We start from the raw sequence: 14,454 nt of genomic DNA on the forward strand, positions 1-14,454 counted from the left end.
TGTTTTTTTTTTAATGAAAAAGTACAAAAAAAATACAAAACAAAATACAAATATACGATTTAAGATTAAATCAACATTTTATCAGTTTATAACAAGAAAAAAACTCTGAAAATGAGTGCCACATTTTGAAAGACACCAGAAAAAGGAAGCTACTGACTACTTTTTCTTACTAATAAAAAGTGGATTATTTGTTTATAAAGTTGATTATTTGTTCATGGAACAGATGGAAAATAAAATTGTTTATTTAAGGCACATTTTAAAACCAAATGACTAAACAAAACATACATACAAAGATTACAATTCATTAAAAATAATTAATATTTACTAACATGTACAGTCTATTACATACAGAGCGCCCTCTTGTGGCCACGCTGCAGAACTGCAGGTCCCACTCTGACAGGAAGTTACTGTTAGCATTAGTTCGTTTGCTACTGGCTGGCTAACTTGCTACGGAAAGTAAACAAGTGTGCGTGATGAGATCCGCAGCATTTCAACTATGAAGGAAGACAAGGAAAACACTCGACCGAAAGAGAAAAGGGTGGAAATAAGGAGCGAAGATGCAGAACAGATGGAGAAGCCAAAGGAAAAGAAAGAGGCCATGACAAAGGTGAAACCTGTTAGCTCCGTTAGCTAAGGTTGCTACAAGTAATAGCTTGTTGTTGTTCTTTTGTTAACTTTCTTATCTATAATGCGAGCTTAAGATTAACACATGTTCAACAGACTAACCTTAAATTCAGGTTAATATGAGCTAATTGATTATTCAGATCTAAACTTTATATCTGGTATTGATTGTCAATAATCTTTTCTCAGATTGTGATCAGACGACTTCCACCAAGTCTGACCAAAGAGGAGCTGCAGGAGCAACTACAGCCTCTCCCAGATGTTGATTACCTGGAGTTTTTCTCCAACGACACCAGGTGAATTCATGTGCCTGTTTCATCATGTACACATTACTTCTCATGACTCCTGATGGTTTAACCTGATGTCATTATTCTGTCCATCCAGCCTTTACCCACACCTCTTCGCAAGGGCTTACATCAATTTCAAATATCAAGAGGATATAGTTCTCTTCAGAGACCGATTTGATGGATATGTGTTCATTGACAACAGAGGTATGATACATTAACTGATGAATATTTATGCACTCCTTGTACACGTGTTGACACCTCAATCCCTCCACATTGTCTCTCAAACAGGACAGGAGTATCCTGCCATTGTAGAGTTTGCACCTTTTCAAAAGACTGCCAAGAAAAGGAGTAAGAAGAAGGATGCTAAATGTGGAACAATTGCTGAAGGTACTTGAATAACTTATAATGTCCATCTAGATAGATAGACTCTTTATTGTCATTGTTTAAAAGAACAAAACAGAACTTTGTTGGCAGAAATCCTGTACAGCAGCGTTTACAAAACCTGATTCACATATATACAAATATATACGTAGTAATGGTGTATGGTAGTAAAGTGAGATCTGGTGTGGGTTTCCTTTAACCATGCAATAAATAAACATTTTCTATGTGTAACCTTGTTAATGTATTTTCAAGAAGCTTCTTTTTTAAATATTCTGGGTTATTGCTATTGCTTGTGTTCATGTTTTGTCAACTATTATGGAGCTTATGGTTTGGTCTATTCTGAAAATGCCTCTGAGCCGCAGCTTGTCTTTCTTAGTACATTGTGTATTTTCTTTCAGATCCTGATTACAGGAAGTTTCTTGAATATTACAATGGAGATGACAAGGAGGTAGCATCAACACCTGAGACCTTGTTGGAAGAGCTTGAGGCAAAATCTAAGGAGCTTGTTGGTATGATGACTTTTTTTTTTTTTTTCAAAATAAGTGCGCCTGAAACATTACGTTGTTGTCTTTTTTACCAGTAAAAAAATACTTAATACTTACTTAAAAAATACAAAATATTTAAATTTACTTGTTTCTCTTCTAAGCCAAGAAAACAACCCCTCTGCTGGACTTCCTGAAGAACAAACAGGTAAATAAGTGCAGCTAAAAACATTTGTGGTGTATTAGTGACAAATGTTTTTGTTGCTTCATTTTCTGTTTTGCTTGCTGTTCAGAGAATCAGGGAGGAAAAGAAAGAAGAGAGGAGAAGGAGGGAGCTTGAACGCAAGCGTCTGCGTGACGAGGAGCGTCGTAAGTGGAGGGACGAGGAGAAAAGAAAACGCAAAGAGGCAGAGAAGATGAAGAGACTTGAGAAACCATCAGATAAAGACAAGGACCAAGTTAAAGAAGAACCAAAAATAAAGGTTTGTGCTGAAGCAGATTAAAACAGTGTACACACACACACACACACACACACACACACACACACACACACACACACACACACACACACACACCAAGGTATCTCATGTGATTTTGTGTTGTTTTTTTACTGAGTAGCTCCTGAAGAAGCCGGACAGAGGTGATGATGCTGATTCTGAGAAGCCCAAGGAAAAGGCCAAGAAACCAGAGAAGCCAAATAAAGAGGACAAATTCACAGGGAGTGCTGATCACAAGAGGCGTCAGCACATGGAAAATAAGGAGGATCGAGGAAGGAAGTTAGTCGCCTTAGTAATTGAAAAAGAAACATGTGCTCACTTTTTACAGAGTTTTAAACTGTGTTTTTGCTTCAAACTCAAGAGCTGATGAAGATGGGCGGAAGGAATATAGGGAACGGGGGGCAGACCGCGACAGAGAGCGCGAACGAGACCGAGAGAAGGAGCGGCGGCAGAAAGAGAAGGAGCGTCTCAGGCGTCAGGATGAAGACCGTCGTAGAAGGAGAGAGCGGCAGGACGGTGAGAACTCGTGCAGGAAGAGGGATGAAGAGGTCAGGAAAGACAAAGAGCGAGTGTTGGAGAAGAAGAAGGGTGAAAACGCTGTGGACCACGAGAGGCCAGAGAGGCCTGCCAAAGACAACAAGAGGGAGGAAAGCAGTAAACGAGAGAGGCTACGAAACAAGGTAAAACACGTAGCCCTTTAGATTTTCAAATCATCATCATTTAAAGGATTTTTTTTTTAATAGCTTTGTTTCTTTGCATCAGGACCGGCCTGCTATTCAACTGTACCAGCCAGGGGCCAGAAGCCGCAATCGAACCACAGGAGGAGGAGAATCCAACTCTGCCGACAGGAAGCCAGACGCTGAGACAGAGAAAGTGGCTGACCAAGTCGAGGACTGAGCAGATTTCCAACCATAGCATTAAAGTGTTGTGAGGTGAGAGGAGACAGGCAGGCCTGTCAGGCTGAGAGCAGTGATGTGGCTCCTCAGGGTGGCGTGCACTGCAGGTCCAACAGGGCTGCATCTGGCTCTCCCAGTCTTAGAGGCACAGATGTGATTGTGAAGCCTCTTAGTGCCTAAAACACGAGCCTCTGTAGCTTTATTTTTTGGAAAAAGGAACAGGAAGCATTGGAAAGAGTTTGGCTGTAGGATACGTTAGGTGAAGCAGAGGCTTTCTTGGACCATGTGAACTCAAAGTGACCTTATTTCAGTATTGTTTCTCTGAAGTTCAGGTTGTAACACTGCAAACATGGCTTCCTATGTGTTCATATAAAACATCACATTCTGGATATTTACAAAAACTCCACAGGTGTTTCACTTTCCAGTTATTATATATGTTAACATTGCCAGGCTCATTGATATTGTTTGTACACTGTGTTGAATGGGACATTTGTTGCAGCATTGACATATTAAGAAGGAAGTGTACACTTTTACATTACTTACGAGTTTACAATGGAGAACGAGACAACCCAAAAGAATGTGCAGAACTTTTATCATGGTCTGTAACTCAAAAATAGTTTTTGTCTCAAACGAGACAGTCTGAATTTACCTGGTTTCAAGATCATGTGTTTTTGTTCTTAACTTCATGAAGTGACTGAGGAGAAATAGCCATTTTCTGACCAGACTGCCATGTTAAAGCCATGCCTGCATGCAGACGGAGGGATAAATCTGTGGCCTTTTCCTCTTTTCTAACCTGAAATCTCCTGAGACATGAATGTGTGACGCAGTAACCTGAGAACAGCATGAGAACATGTCACTGCTGGTGATGCTAATGTACAGTTTTGACTGGAAATAAAAGAAGTCTTTACTGAAGTGTTTCTGTTTCTTGTCTTTGGTGAAACATTCTTTAAATCCTTGCTGATTGTTGACAGGTTGAGTTATTGTTAGATACCCTGGAAAAATATGTTTTCAAACATAATTAACTTCTAAAACTACATTTGAGTGCTAGTATTTTTTTAAATGCCATAAACAATTTTGCCAAAAGTGCTTTTTAAATAAAATCACTTTTGTCCAAAAATTTGTTTAAATGAACATAGTTTCATTGTGATCTTTTTTTACAGTGACAATAAAGGGCCTATCTATCATATTTACTGTGTATATTTCAGCCTTTCAATATCCATCCAGCATATTGTAAGCGTGACTCAAATTCTGATGTATAACTGAAACAAGTAGTTTTACTTTCCAAGTAAATTTCCTGCTTTTAAAAATGTAAGTATCAACCTCAAATTGCAATCAAAGCAACCAAAACACAATCTGTATTCTGTTATAATTTGCATACAGTTATAAGATGCCATATGATATCTAAATATATAATATAATAATGTATTCATTGGACGGACATGTAGGAAGAGTTTAAATATTGTAGCTAGTGAACACTTTGAATTAGTTTTCGTTATGTTTGTTTTATAAATATATTGTAATATATATTTTTAGATGTTTTTCATTTTATATTTATCACCAAAGTGTAGCTGTCAGAAAAAAAAAACATGTTGGAGGGAAGCATTTTCATCTGAAATATAACGGAGTTGGTGCACATCGTAGCATCAAGTCAACATACCACACATAGTCGTCATTACAATTACAGACGACTGTACGCCATAACAACCCGACATAAGAACAGTTTCCTCCCCCAGGCTGTCACTCTGATGAATGCTGAACAATCACAGAGTGTCAGACCTGTCACAGTGAAAAAACCCTGGAACCAAACTGTCACTGTGAATATACATATACACGTAAATATTATTTAATCTAAATGATCAATCTATGCACACCTGTAATTTAAATACTGTAAAACTCTACCTCATGTAAATTAACACATCTGTCACATGTTTTTATTACACGTTTACTTCAGTATCTTGCACTTTCTTTGCACTACTCAGCACTGTACTATTATCTTGAACATATTAGTCTTGGCTTATTTTGTGCTTTTTTTTTGTGTTTATTGTGATATGTTAAACTTGTGTACATAGAGGGCATTGTTCACCGAAGTTAAATTCCTTGTGTGTGTAAGCATACCTGACCAATAAAGTTGATTCTGATTCTGATTCTGATATCATCAACAAAGGCTCGTCGTAGATCAGGGGTGGGCAACTCTCGGCCCCCATCAACCCTCAATGTGGCCCTCAGGTCAACTTTTACACATCAATTAATTGGAAACATGAAGAAAACATGACAAAATCTGCCATGAAAACCAGAAATATGTCCATAATAATATTAGATCACTTGTATATGTTGAGTTAAATTTCAGACATCATTGATTTTAATCGTTGTTATGTACTACAATTTGGCCCCCTGGCAGTGAGAGTTAAATGAATGTGGCCCTTGCTGTGACCGAAGTTGCCCGTCCCTGCTGTAGATGGATGACCATAAAAACATCCACGTGGTGTCGCTGTTTGGTGGACTCGTACTGCATAAAACCGCTACGTCACTTCCCTCTCTCTCTTCGACCACCGCCATAGTCGGGAAAGGACGGCGGACAAAATGGTAAATACAAAATCTTTAAACATCCGAGGCGGAATCCCATGTTAACCCGCACAGATGCGTAGAATCGTTAATAAACATCTGTCCGAAGCTTCACAAATGTTTATTGTGATTGAAATAATTTAAAATAAGCATGTTAAAGCTGTGCTAGCCGGCTCACTGTCCGTGTAGCTACGCGTGTTAGCTCATATCCTTCACCTACAGATGAAGTCCCCTGGCTTTTTTGGCTTCTTCATTTTTTACGCCTAAAAGCTTATTGATTTATGGACGTGAGTGTGCAACAGTAAGCGAAATGTTTGTAGGTGTGGCGTTAATTGCTTTCTGTTTGTTCCTGTAGTCGTCCCACAAGACTTTCAGGATTAAGCGCTTCCTCGCCAAGAAGCAGAAACAGAACAGGCCCATTCCTCAGTGGATCAGAATGAAGACTGGAAACAAGATCAGGTGAGTTCATAAACCGTGTGTGTGTTTTCTGTACATCAAGGTGAATCAGGTAAGATGTTTCTACTGTGTACTTGAAGGATACGGTCCACATGTGGGTATAACGCGTTGAGCTGCAGCAGTTCACATCTGTTTACACAAAGTACCCGGATTGTAAAGTACACCCAGATTTAAACTCTGCAGACTTGATTTCCCATTTCAATGTTATTTTGAATTAAAAGCTCTGACATTGTAAATAAAAATCAGTTGAGTAAAAGATAAAATGACTTAAGCAGTGTGTAGTAGTTGGACACAAATATTAATGTGTAATGTATCTTTAACATTTAAAAAAAATATATGTTTTGGACCCATGTGTCACCTTTTATGTAACTTGCATTAAACAAGTGCTGCCTAGAACAGCAGTCCTACAGTGACCTCATAAATGTTCAGTGATAAGGGTTGTTTCAACTAGGTTTTTTGTGGTGCTGTTGAATTATACAGTGTCATACTTGCGTAATGTTGAATACCTAGTAAACAAACATTAGACTCGCCATTATTGAAATGCCACATCACCTCAAAATACAGCTTTGAATACAAGCACAATGCAGAAACCTTATTATTTGTATCTTGTGAGGATATGGTTGATATATTGAATTGCTTTACCTAATCAAGATGGAGGATGTGAGGTTCTGCTTTATTTACATGCACTGTTCAGATGGTTTCCTGCTTTCATGACTTTAGCACTAAGATTTTAGAAGCAATATAAAGGGGTCATGTTTTAAATTGCACCTCAGATCTGAGTTTCATTGTTGAGCTTCCTCTCAGCTCTCTGTATTAAGTGCTGATATGTATGCCGAAACGCCATCATGTAAAGCAGGTCTGCAATTGCAGCACTTCATTGCAGTTGGAGTGCTGTCATTAACCCTGCTGAGAGCATCTTTCTGCTGCAGAGCTCTTACTCCTGATCACTGTTTGTGATAAGGATGCTCTGTTAGCTGAACATCACACTGCTTGCAACAACAGTTTATTGACTTGCTTCTGCTGAAGGATTTCCTCTGTATTAGTCATTGCTAAAATGTCTACAGCTTGGATCCAGTGCTAAAACTGCTGCAATGATTCGGTGGTGTTAAGAGGATTCTAGCTGTTTCTTTAGAGGGTGATTTACTAGTAGATTTACAAACGGTTTACTTGAACTAAAAAGAGTGTTAACAATTGCCATCTTAAGTGATCTTAAATCATGTTGGTTGTTATCACAAAGGTCATATAATGGTGCCATGTTTTTTTTAATCCTAGTCTGTGAAACACTAGCGTGCAAATAGAGACCCATCAAAAATCACACAACCTGCTCATGTGTGGCTATTCTTGAGTTAAATTCAGCTATTAAACCTAAACTTAGTTTCTTAATTTTGCATGGAGTAGCCACCCTATAAGTTAATTTGATTCCTCTTTCTGTAAGCTGTATGTTGGCCTATATCATTTTAAAATTCCTTTTGTTCTCCTTGATTAAATGACTTTGTAGATGAATTTCCAAGAAGTTGTAGATACAAACACACAATTTAATGCTCATTAGGGGTTAATAAGAATGCATTACCTACCTTTGGTTTGGTATATAGATTACACTTGATATCCTAAATAAAAGCTTTAAGTTGTCTAGTCCAGTCTTAAGTTGGACTTTTATTTTTAATTTTTAAATTTTTTTTTACAGTTAATTTCATGCCATCAAAGTTTAAATTAACTTCTGAAACATTTTGTGATTTAAGGTACAACTCCAAGAGGAGACACTGGAGGAGGACCAAGCTCGGCCTGTAAACATGAGGGTCAGTGGATCCCAGCGTCCCTCCATCCCAACATCTGCCAGAACTCCAGCTGCTGGGCCTGAGCGCGGGGAGGGAGCCATGTTATCTGGAGCAGCAGTCATTTTGTACAGATACTCATGTTTGACAATAAAAGATCTGTGATCAAACTGAAAATGATTTTATTTTGCTTTCATGTAACATAAATGAAAATCAGATGAAGATGGGGAAGTGCTGACACAGCTATGTAGAAATGGAAGCACTCAGAAGGGGGTTTCACCCTCTTGACCACAGAAAATTCTTCGGAGTCACTATTCATGGAAGATTGTGGGCAGGAAATTAAACTCTGGGTTTGTAGCCGGAGCTAAAGAAAACAACTTCATTGAGGCTAAACTAGAAGCAGGTCAAACTAAATGTTTATGGACTGAAAATGTGGAAAACTGTCCTGGAAATGTTAGCCACGTCAGCCGTAACTGTTAGGTTGTGTACATAAACGGAAGTGGGTCAGCAAGAAGGCAAGTTGAAGAGCTCATTGAATATTTTTATTAAGGGGATGTCAAGTGAAAACAAATGCAATATAAAGATTCTGAAATGTATAGAAGTGGCTGTTTTACTGTAACTGAAGTGCCAAACCTTCCTGACATGCAACCATTCAAGTGTTGGACGCAAGACTAACTAAAAAGGTTTTTCATCTCAAGTTTGTCTATGTAGTATTCCTAAGGTGGTAGAAATATACCACTAAGGAAATTAACACAATTTTCAGACCAATCCCCAAAAGAAGTCAATTCTGCAATTTCAGTAGGCAGATCAGTGAGTTTCCATTAACTAACTTTTTTTTCTGAACTCTCCTGAAAGAGGTGTACATCTAGAACACTGCTTTAGAGTAAGAGTCAAGCAAGAGAAAGACTAGAATGATGAAGTGTACACTGTAAGCACTGACTTTGTTGGGCCTGTAAGGATGACGATTTTAGGTCAGCAACTCACTGAATATAAAAATGACAGACACATTCAAAGGACCCTCTCAGTCACTCAGCTCTTGTTTCCTAGGAATGAAAACGAGGGTAGCAGCTTCCTCAGAGACCCAAACCCCCAGCTGCCCCCCCTCTTGGTCCGCTCAAAGGGGTTCATGACCACCTCTCTGTCTCCATAATCCACCTCGTCATGCACGGTCGTGTTTATCGCGCCGGCGCTGTTATTGTTGCCGTTGTTGTTGCTGTTTTGCGCATATCCGCCACTGTGTTCATCGTCCCAGGTGCCCAGAAGCTCCTTCATCTCCTGCGGGGCGTTTCCCTCCAGATACTGCCAGGGTCTCCTGCCGTTGTAGTCCATGGCTTCGACGCTGGCACCGAATGCCCCCACCAGCAGCTTAATGACCATGTACTGCTTGTGCATGCTGGCGACGTGCAGCGGCGTGAGCCCACCGCTGCCCCGCAAGTTCACATTCACAGGGATCCCCGCTCCTTCTGCAAACCTCAAAAGTTTGACCAGAATCTCGCCCTGTCCTCTCTTGGCCAGCCAGTGCAGAACCGAGTACCCGCTGATGAAATCCTTCCTGGTCAGGAGATACGGGTCCGTGGAGATGAACTCCAGGATGGTTTCATAGCTCCCCTCCACTGCGTTCAGCATCCACGCGTGCTCCATCGGGTACAGAGCCCAGTCTGCGTCCTGCGCCGATGACACGCGTTCTGTTTGTGAGGACAGCACGCTGCTTAACCCGCCGTGTGATGAGTTGCTCAAAAGCAGCTCTTTCAGGTACTTTTTACGCATGGCGGGTGTGAGCGATCCTCTCTCCGTAGCCTCTCTCTGAGGTCCTCCGGGAGCCGAGCTGTCAGTGACCTCTCTCTGCCTCTGCTGCATCGACCTACGCTGCTGGAAAGCAGCCGGCATGACCTGCATGCCATACCTCGAGAGTCGCTCCACAACGTTTCTCTGTCTTGACCTCCTGCTGCCGTGGGTGTCCGCATTGCTGACAGCTGGTTCGGATCCAGCGTCATCCGATCTGCTGTCATGCATGCTGCTTGGCGGAGTTCAAGGCAACTTCCCTTTATTTGGACAACACCCGGAGGACATCAGTGTCAGATTATACACTGGGAACCGTTTCCCTTCTCTCCACCGGACTCACCCCGTGTCAGCTGGGAAATATTCAGATGCAAACATGGGAAAGACAAACGAACAAAATGCGTAAAATAAGAAAGTGAAGACGTATCTAAATGCAAAATCCAAGTTCCTCTTTTCTTAGCATTTTAGCAAAAGCTCACATTTAAGCCTCTGGTCATAAAAATCTAATTTTAACATTTCTTTACTTGCCGCCATTACAATGTAACTCACCTGTTCAGTTCAAAGTGCACTCCGTTAAAAACGCACACTGACGTCTCAGCGCTGTCGCTCTTTAACTATTACGCGTCCCAGTCCATGAAACCTCTGGGGTTAATCTAATGATAGGAAGCTTTTTCTGTTATTTCAGGGATTGTTTTACCGCAATTACTGAGCTACAGCTCGAAGTTCAGACTCGTCCTTCCCTTTTAAGAGGAAATGAAACAAAGTTCATTCTAATCTCAGGCAAAACCAATGGCGAGTGTCCCTCACATGTGACCACTGATGGGCTCAAATCAGGAAGTATTGCATTGTATGCTTGTCTTGATAATTTCACAATGACAGTGACCAGGCAGCACAAAATGAGAAAAGTGAAAGCTAAAACTTTATTTCAGGAAAAATGGGAAAAAACAACAACAACAATATACATTCAGTCAGTATCAGCCTCTGGAGGAAGTTCAACAGTCAGCTCATTAAGCGTTTGAAGAAAGGCATCTAGTTCTGAGCGATGATCTGAAAAGGAGGAGATACCATACGGTTAATGATACAGTAGGTTAATGATACTGTAGTTTGAAAGCTGTTCCTCATACGTAATGGCTACAGCTGCAGGGTGACTGTCTCTTTGGAGAGCTGCATGTTGTTTTCAACCTGATCAAGTCATTTTTTACACAAGATAGGATAACATATCACTCAGTACAACTGCTACTTTCTACAATGGGTCTGTTTAGTTTCACATATTTAAGAGACATTGGTTGAAAAAAAATATATATTAGACGTTAATTTGCAACACAAGGGGCCTCAATGGAAAAAGGCAGAAAATAAGATTATCAACAGTTACCACAGAATTATTTCTACAAAGAAACTGGTATAAGTTTTTAACATTTATTTTTTGCAAGGTAAGCTCCTCCTTTATACAGAGTTGGGATTAGAAACCTTAACCACTAGACATTTGAGAATCCAATACTCTGCTTACAGTTTCCAAATTGAATGGCCTTTTCAATGCCATAGTAAAATGGATCGTAACCATGAAAAGTGCTTACTCCTCCCGTCTCAAAGGTGTACTGAGAGAGTCCTCAGTAATTTTGATGTATTTTTTTTCTTAAAAAACACAAAAAGTATTTATGCAAACTTGTCATGGCACCTGTTTAATAATTTGATTAAATGGCTCTTTTTACATTTCCTGTTTAAGGTGGGATTGTCCACTTATCTTTAAACATAAAATGAGAGAGGCAGCGGAGCAAGGCAGTTTTTTCCCACCACCAGCATTGGAGATATAACAAAGGAAAAAAGGCATCTTTAGAAACAGCAGAGTTGGAAAGAGAACAGCGCCCCGCAGTGGTGAAATTACTTAATCAAGAGGGTATCACCCAAATTCTGCTGCTCATTTCATTGCCCTAAATTTAGACAAATATTTTGCAGGCAGTGGTTTACTCAAAGTCTGACTGTCAAACCAAACCACTTCCTGCTGACAAGGGGCTTTTTGTGGAAAAGAACTCTTTAACTTTTAAAAGTGCTAGTTCATTTCTATTTGTTAATATTCAAGCTGTCCAACTAGAACTCTAACTATGAATGACTGGAGCTCAGGGTAATGGGGACTGCCTGTGCCTTTATTTTACAAGCTTAAAAGAAAATTGATACTCATTTTTAAAAGTCATTCTTGACCATAGACACATGGATTCAAGAAATTATCATCCAACCAAACCTTGTGAAACGCTGGTCTACAAAACTGAAATTCCAACTAGTTTTAATTGATAAAAAAAATAATAATAATGTCATTGCAGTATGATGATTCTCTAAGTAGTTCATTTGAACAATAAGCAAAAGCAACTAAATTAAACCCAAGAGACATCTTATTCAATTTACTAGGACTCCATCCCTGACTATTTGTGTGAATGCAGGCAGAACAGGAACTTGATACCTGGAGTTTTTGGCATCTTCACAGGTGAAAGATTCGGGAGAGGAGCAATCTGCCCCAGGTCCTCCTCACACAGACGTGGAGTTTGTGGGAAACAAGCGAGTCCAGGTAGAGCAAAGCAACTGAGAGGAATCAAATCTTCAGGTATGCTGTACTTCTGAAACTCTGGCAAAATGGAGTAAAAATATTTGTGTAATATCATTATTATTGTTCAATAGTAGTTTACAAAAAGTTGCATAAGATTTTTGGCATATGCAAGTCCACTTATTTGGCAACTCAGATTAGCCTCAATGGATTAAGTCTCGTGGGAATGAGACAAAAATGGACTCAAGGAAGCAAAGATAATGTGCTGCAGAGGGGTTTATACAGATAATAGTTATTTCTGTTTCAGTATACATTTAGCTCAAATCCTGTATCCAAAATCTGACCATACAGCCAGTGTCATAATTACCCAATGGGTCATAAGGGATGAACTTCTCAATTTCTGGATATTCCTCCACCTTGGTCTGAGGAGCCTGTTTGACTTTAGTTTCCTGTGGGGGACAGAAGGTGGGTTAGTACATGCATCATTTGAGGTAAAGTTCAAGCTGATCACACTCTAGTAGTCTGACATTACTCATAGATTGTAGATATTATAGTTAGTTTTAACCTCTGGCTTTACGAGTTTCTTCTCTTGCACACTGACTGCAGGAGTTGAGATTTTTTTGTTGACAGTACCAAAAGCCTTACGACCAGATGGGAGAGGAGTGGTAAAGGTTTTGGCAATCATGGGAGATTTCAAGACTTTCTCTGGTGGAGACAAAAAAAAAGGCAGAGGTTAATTCATGTCTGTACACTGCTTGAAGAAACAAGTCTGACATCCATTAGTCGGCTTTTTACATACCTGGAGCAGACTGAAGTCGCTGTCGCACCTTCAGTGAAGGCGGATGAAGACGGGCATTTTCTTGCTCTGCAAAGATTATGTTGGCCATTTTTTTCTGAAAACAGAACCTGATGTTAGCTCATGCAACCCTCAAACCATCCTAACAATGAAAAACTTAACCTGCTGAAGATGCATCAAGGAAGCACAGTGTTCAAACAGATGTAGCAGCTATTTTCTTTTTAAATGCGTCATTGTCTTACACCCACTTGAATGAAAATCATGTTTAGACTTTTAGAGCTGAAACAGTTTGTCAGAAAAGCAACTTTTTCACAATCATTTAACCATTTAAGTGATACAGGTGCAGCTTATATAATTGGAATATTTTTGGTGAAACTTTCATATATTCTTGCTTCATTAGACATAAAGTGTAGTTTCAACCCGTCAATGTCATATAAACTAAATACCTTCTGCTTTGGGAAAAACTGAAACATATGAATTACAATATGTTCTGATTCTTCAGATACATTTTATGATTTGAGCTAAAATGACTGAAGATTTCAAATTAAAGCGTTGTAACTTCATATAAGAGTTATTGGACTTTAGTTAGTATTGTTTTGTAAAATAATTGTGTTCATGGTAATGTGAAATCAAAACGTATAGCTATCCTCAATGTAGCCCACTAATTTAAGTCAACTCACTGTTTTCACCCAGTCGTTAGTTTATAAAAGCACTGACACTTTATTAAAGTTACGGTCATTTTGGACTGTCAGAGCAATGACTTATATCATTGTAAATAAACGAGTGACGCCTATGTGAATGTAGGAGATAAAACCAAACAATCGTTTGCTTCCCTAACTTAAAACCAAACAGCATCTTGTTTACTTGTGGTAGCTTAGCCGAGCTAAATGAGAGTTGAAGCTAAATTATAAGCATACACATTCAGAATCTTGTATTAATATGAAAGTTACACTGTTGTTAAGTGTTAAGGATAACTACCTCAGTCACTTGTGGTCGACTCTGCTGATTGCTCTGTCACACCTGGATCCAAACGTTGTTATGGTGTAAAAATCGTTTCTGAGGGGATTGCGGCACCTTTTTAAATTCACTGCCCTCGTCCTATTGGTTGTAGTAGGTCACATGACTTGGATGGGCGTGTCCCAACAGATTCCTTCCGCGAGGAGAAGGGTCTTGTCTGGTCTGTCTGCACTATAGACTGCGAGTATCTGATTGATGCTGCTGAACCTGAAATCCGTGATAATTTCTACTTTCTTACTAGTACACACTGGTACAAACCACACACCTTTATTCCCTTTTAGTGCCCATGACCTTTTCAGTAAACTAATAATTATTAGCGTTGAAAAGTAAAACCACGAATAGATATCCATTATATTACTTTTGCAATTAAATTCC

General features: G+C 39.5%; 4 protein-coding genes across 5 annotated transcripts in view; 2 read left to right on the forward strand and 2 right to left on the reverse strand.

Moving 5' to 3' along the window:
* Positions 1–389: 389 nt before the first annotated feature.
* upf3b (UPF3B regulator of nonsense mediated mRNA decay) lies at positions 390–4,076 on the forward strand. Its single transcript, XM_061048490.1, has 10 exons — positions 390–607; positions 811–917; positions 1,006–1,112; positions 1,197–1,295; positions 1,688–1,798; positions 1,936–1,979; positions 2,065–2,253; positions 2,390–2,547; positions 2,630–2,948; positions 3,031–4,076. The coding sequence occupies exons 1-10, from the start codon at positions 497–499 to the stop codon at positions 3,163–3,165; spliced, it is 1,380 nt and encodes a 459-aa protein (XP_060904473.1). The 5' UTR covers positions 390–496; the 3' UTR covers positions 3,166–4,076.
* Positions 4,077–5,615: 1,539 nt separating this feature from the next.
* Positions 5,616–8,134, forward strand: rpl39 (ribosomal protein L39). Its single transcript, XM_061048521.1, has 3 exons — positions 5,616–5,747; positions 6,082–6,185; positions 7,922–8,134. The coding sequence occupies exons 1-3, from the start codon at positions 5,745–5,747 to the stop codon at positions 7,968–7,970; spliced, it is 156 nt and encodes a 51-aa protein (XP_060904504.1). The 5' UTR covers positions 5,616–5,744; the 3' UTR covers positions 7,971–8,134.
* The window catches only part of sowahd (sosondowah ankyrin repeat domain family d), a 257,121-nt gene continuing 250,781 nt past the window's right edge, over positions 8,115–14,454 (reverse strand). The window contains exons 2-3 of the mRNA XM_061048516.1: positions 10,283–10,406; positions 8,115–10,086 (exon numbers count right to left, since the gene is read on the reverse strand). Coding sequence (XP_060904499.1) covers positions 8,984–9,967 — 984 coding nt within the window. The 5' untranslated portion in view covers positions 9,968–10,086; positions 10,283–10,406 and the 3' untranslated portion in view covers positions 8,115–8,983. The remainder of the gene's footprint in view (positions 10,087–10,282; positions 10,407–14,454) is intronic.
* On the reverse strand, positions 10,688–14,127 carry pttg1 (PTTG1 regulator of sister chromatid separation, securin). Of its 2 annotated transcripts, XM_061048518.1 has the most exons (6): positions 14,038–14,127; positions 13,066–13,159; positions 12,832–12,971; positions 12,634–12,715; positions 12,186–12,347; positions 10,688–10,780 (listed from the first exon to the last, which is right to left on the reverse strand). In XM_061048518.1, the coding sequence occupies exons 2-6, from the start codon at positions 13,151–13,153 to the stop codon at positions 10,698–10,700; spliced, it is 555 nt and encodes a 184-aa protein (XP_060904501.1). In that variant the 5' UTR covers positions 13,154–13,159; positions 14,038–14,127; the 3' UTR covers positions 10,688–10,697. The 2 variants fall into 2 exon arrangements, with proteins under 2 accessions (XP_060904501.1, XP_060904502.1); XM_061048519.1 differs by lacking the exon at positions 14,038–14,127 and having other exon boundaries at positions 13,066–13,172.

Source organism: Labrus mixtus, chromosome 10, assembly GCF_963584025.1.
Source record: "Labrus mixtus chromosome 10, fLabMix1.1, whole genome shotgun sequence".
NCBI classification, from domain to species: domain Eukaryota; kingdom Metazoa; phylum Chordata; class Actinopteri; order Labriformes; family Labridae; genus Labrus; species Labrus mixtus.

What these genes read in the sequence shown, in the direction of transcription:
- upf3b (XM_061048490.1), top strand. Translation starts at nt 497, where the DNA reads ATGAAGGAAGACAAGGAAAACACTCGACCGAAAGAGAAAAGGGTGGAA. An exon ending in TTTTTCTCCAACGACACCAG is followed by an intron (nt 918 to 1,005) that starts GTGAATTCATGT and finishes CTGTCCATCCAG; the next exon opens with CCTTTACCCACACCTCTTCG. An exon ending in TGTGTTCATTGACAACAGAG is followed by an intron (nt 1,113 to 1,196) that starts GTATGATACATT and finishes TCTCTCAAACAG; the next exon opens with GACAGGAGTATCCTGCCATT.
- rpl39 (XM_061048521.1), top strand. An exon ending in AAGACTGGAAACAAGATCAG is followed by an intron (nt 6,186 to 7,921) that starts GTGAGTTCATAA and finishes TTGTGATTTAAG; the next exon opens with GTACAACTCCAAGAGGAGAC.
- pttg1 (XM_061048518.1), bottom strand. Translation starts at nt 13,153, where the DNA reads ATGGCCAACATAATCTTTGCAGAGCAAGAAAATGCCCGTCTTCATCCG. An exon ending in GCGACTTCAGTCTGCTCCAG is followed by an intron (nt 12,972 to 13,065) that starts GTATGTAAAAAG and finishes TGTCTCCACCAG; the next exon opens with AGAAAGTCTTGAAATCTCCC. An exon ending in GAAGATGCCAAAAACTCCAG is followed by an intron (nt 10,781 to 12,185) that starts GTATCAAGTTCC and finishes CCTCCTTTTCAG; the next exon opens with ATCATCGCTCAGAACTAGAT.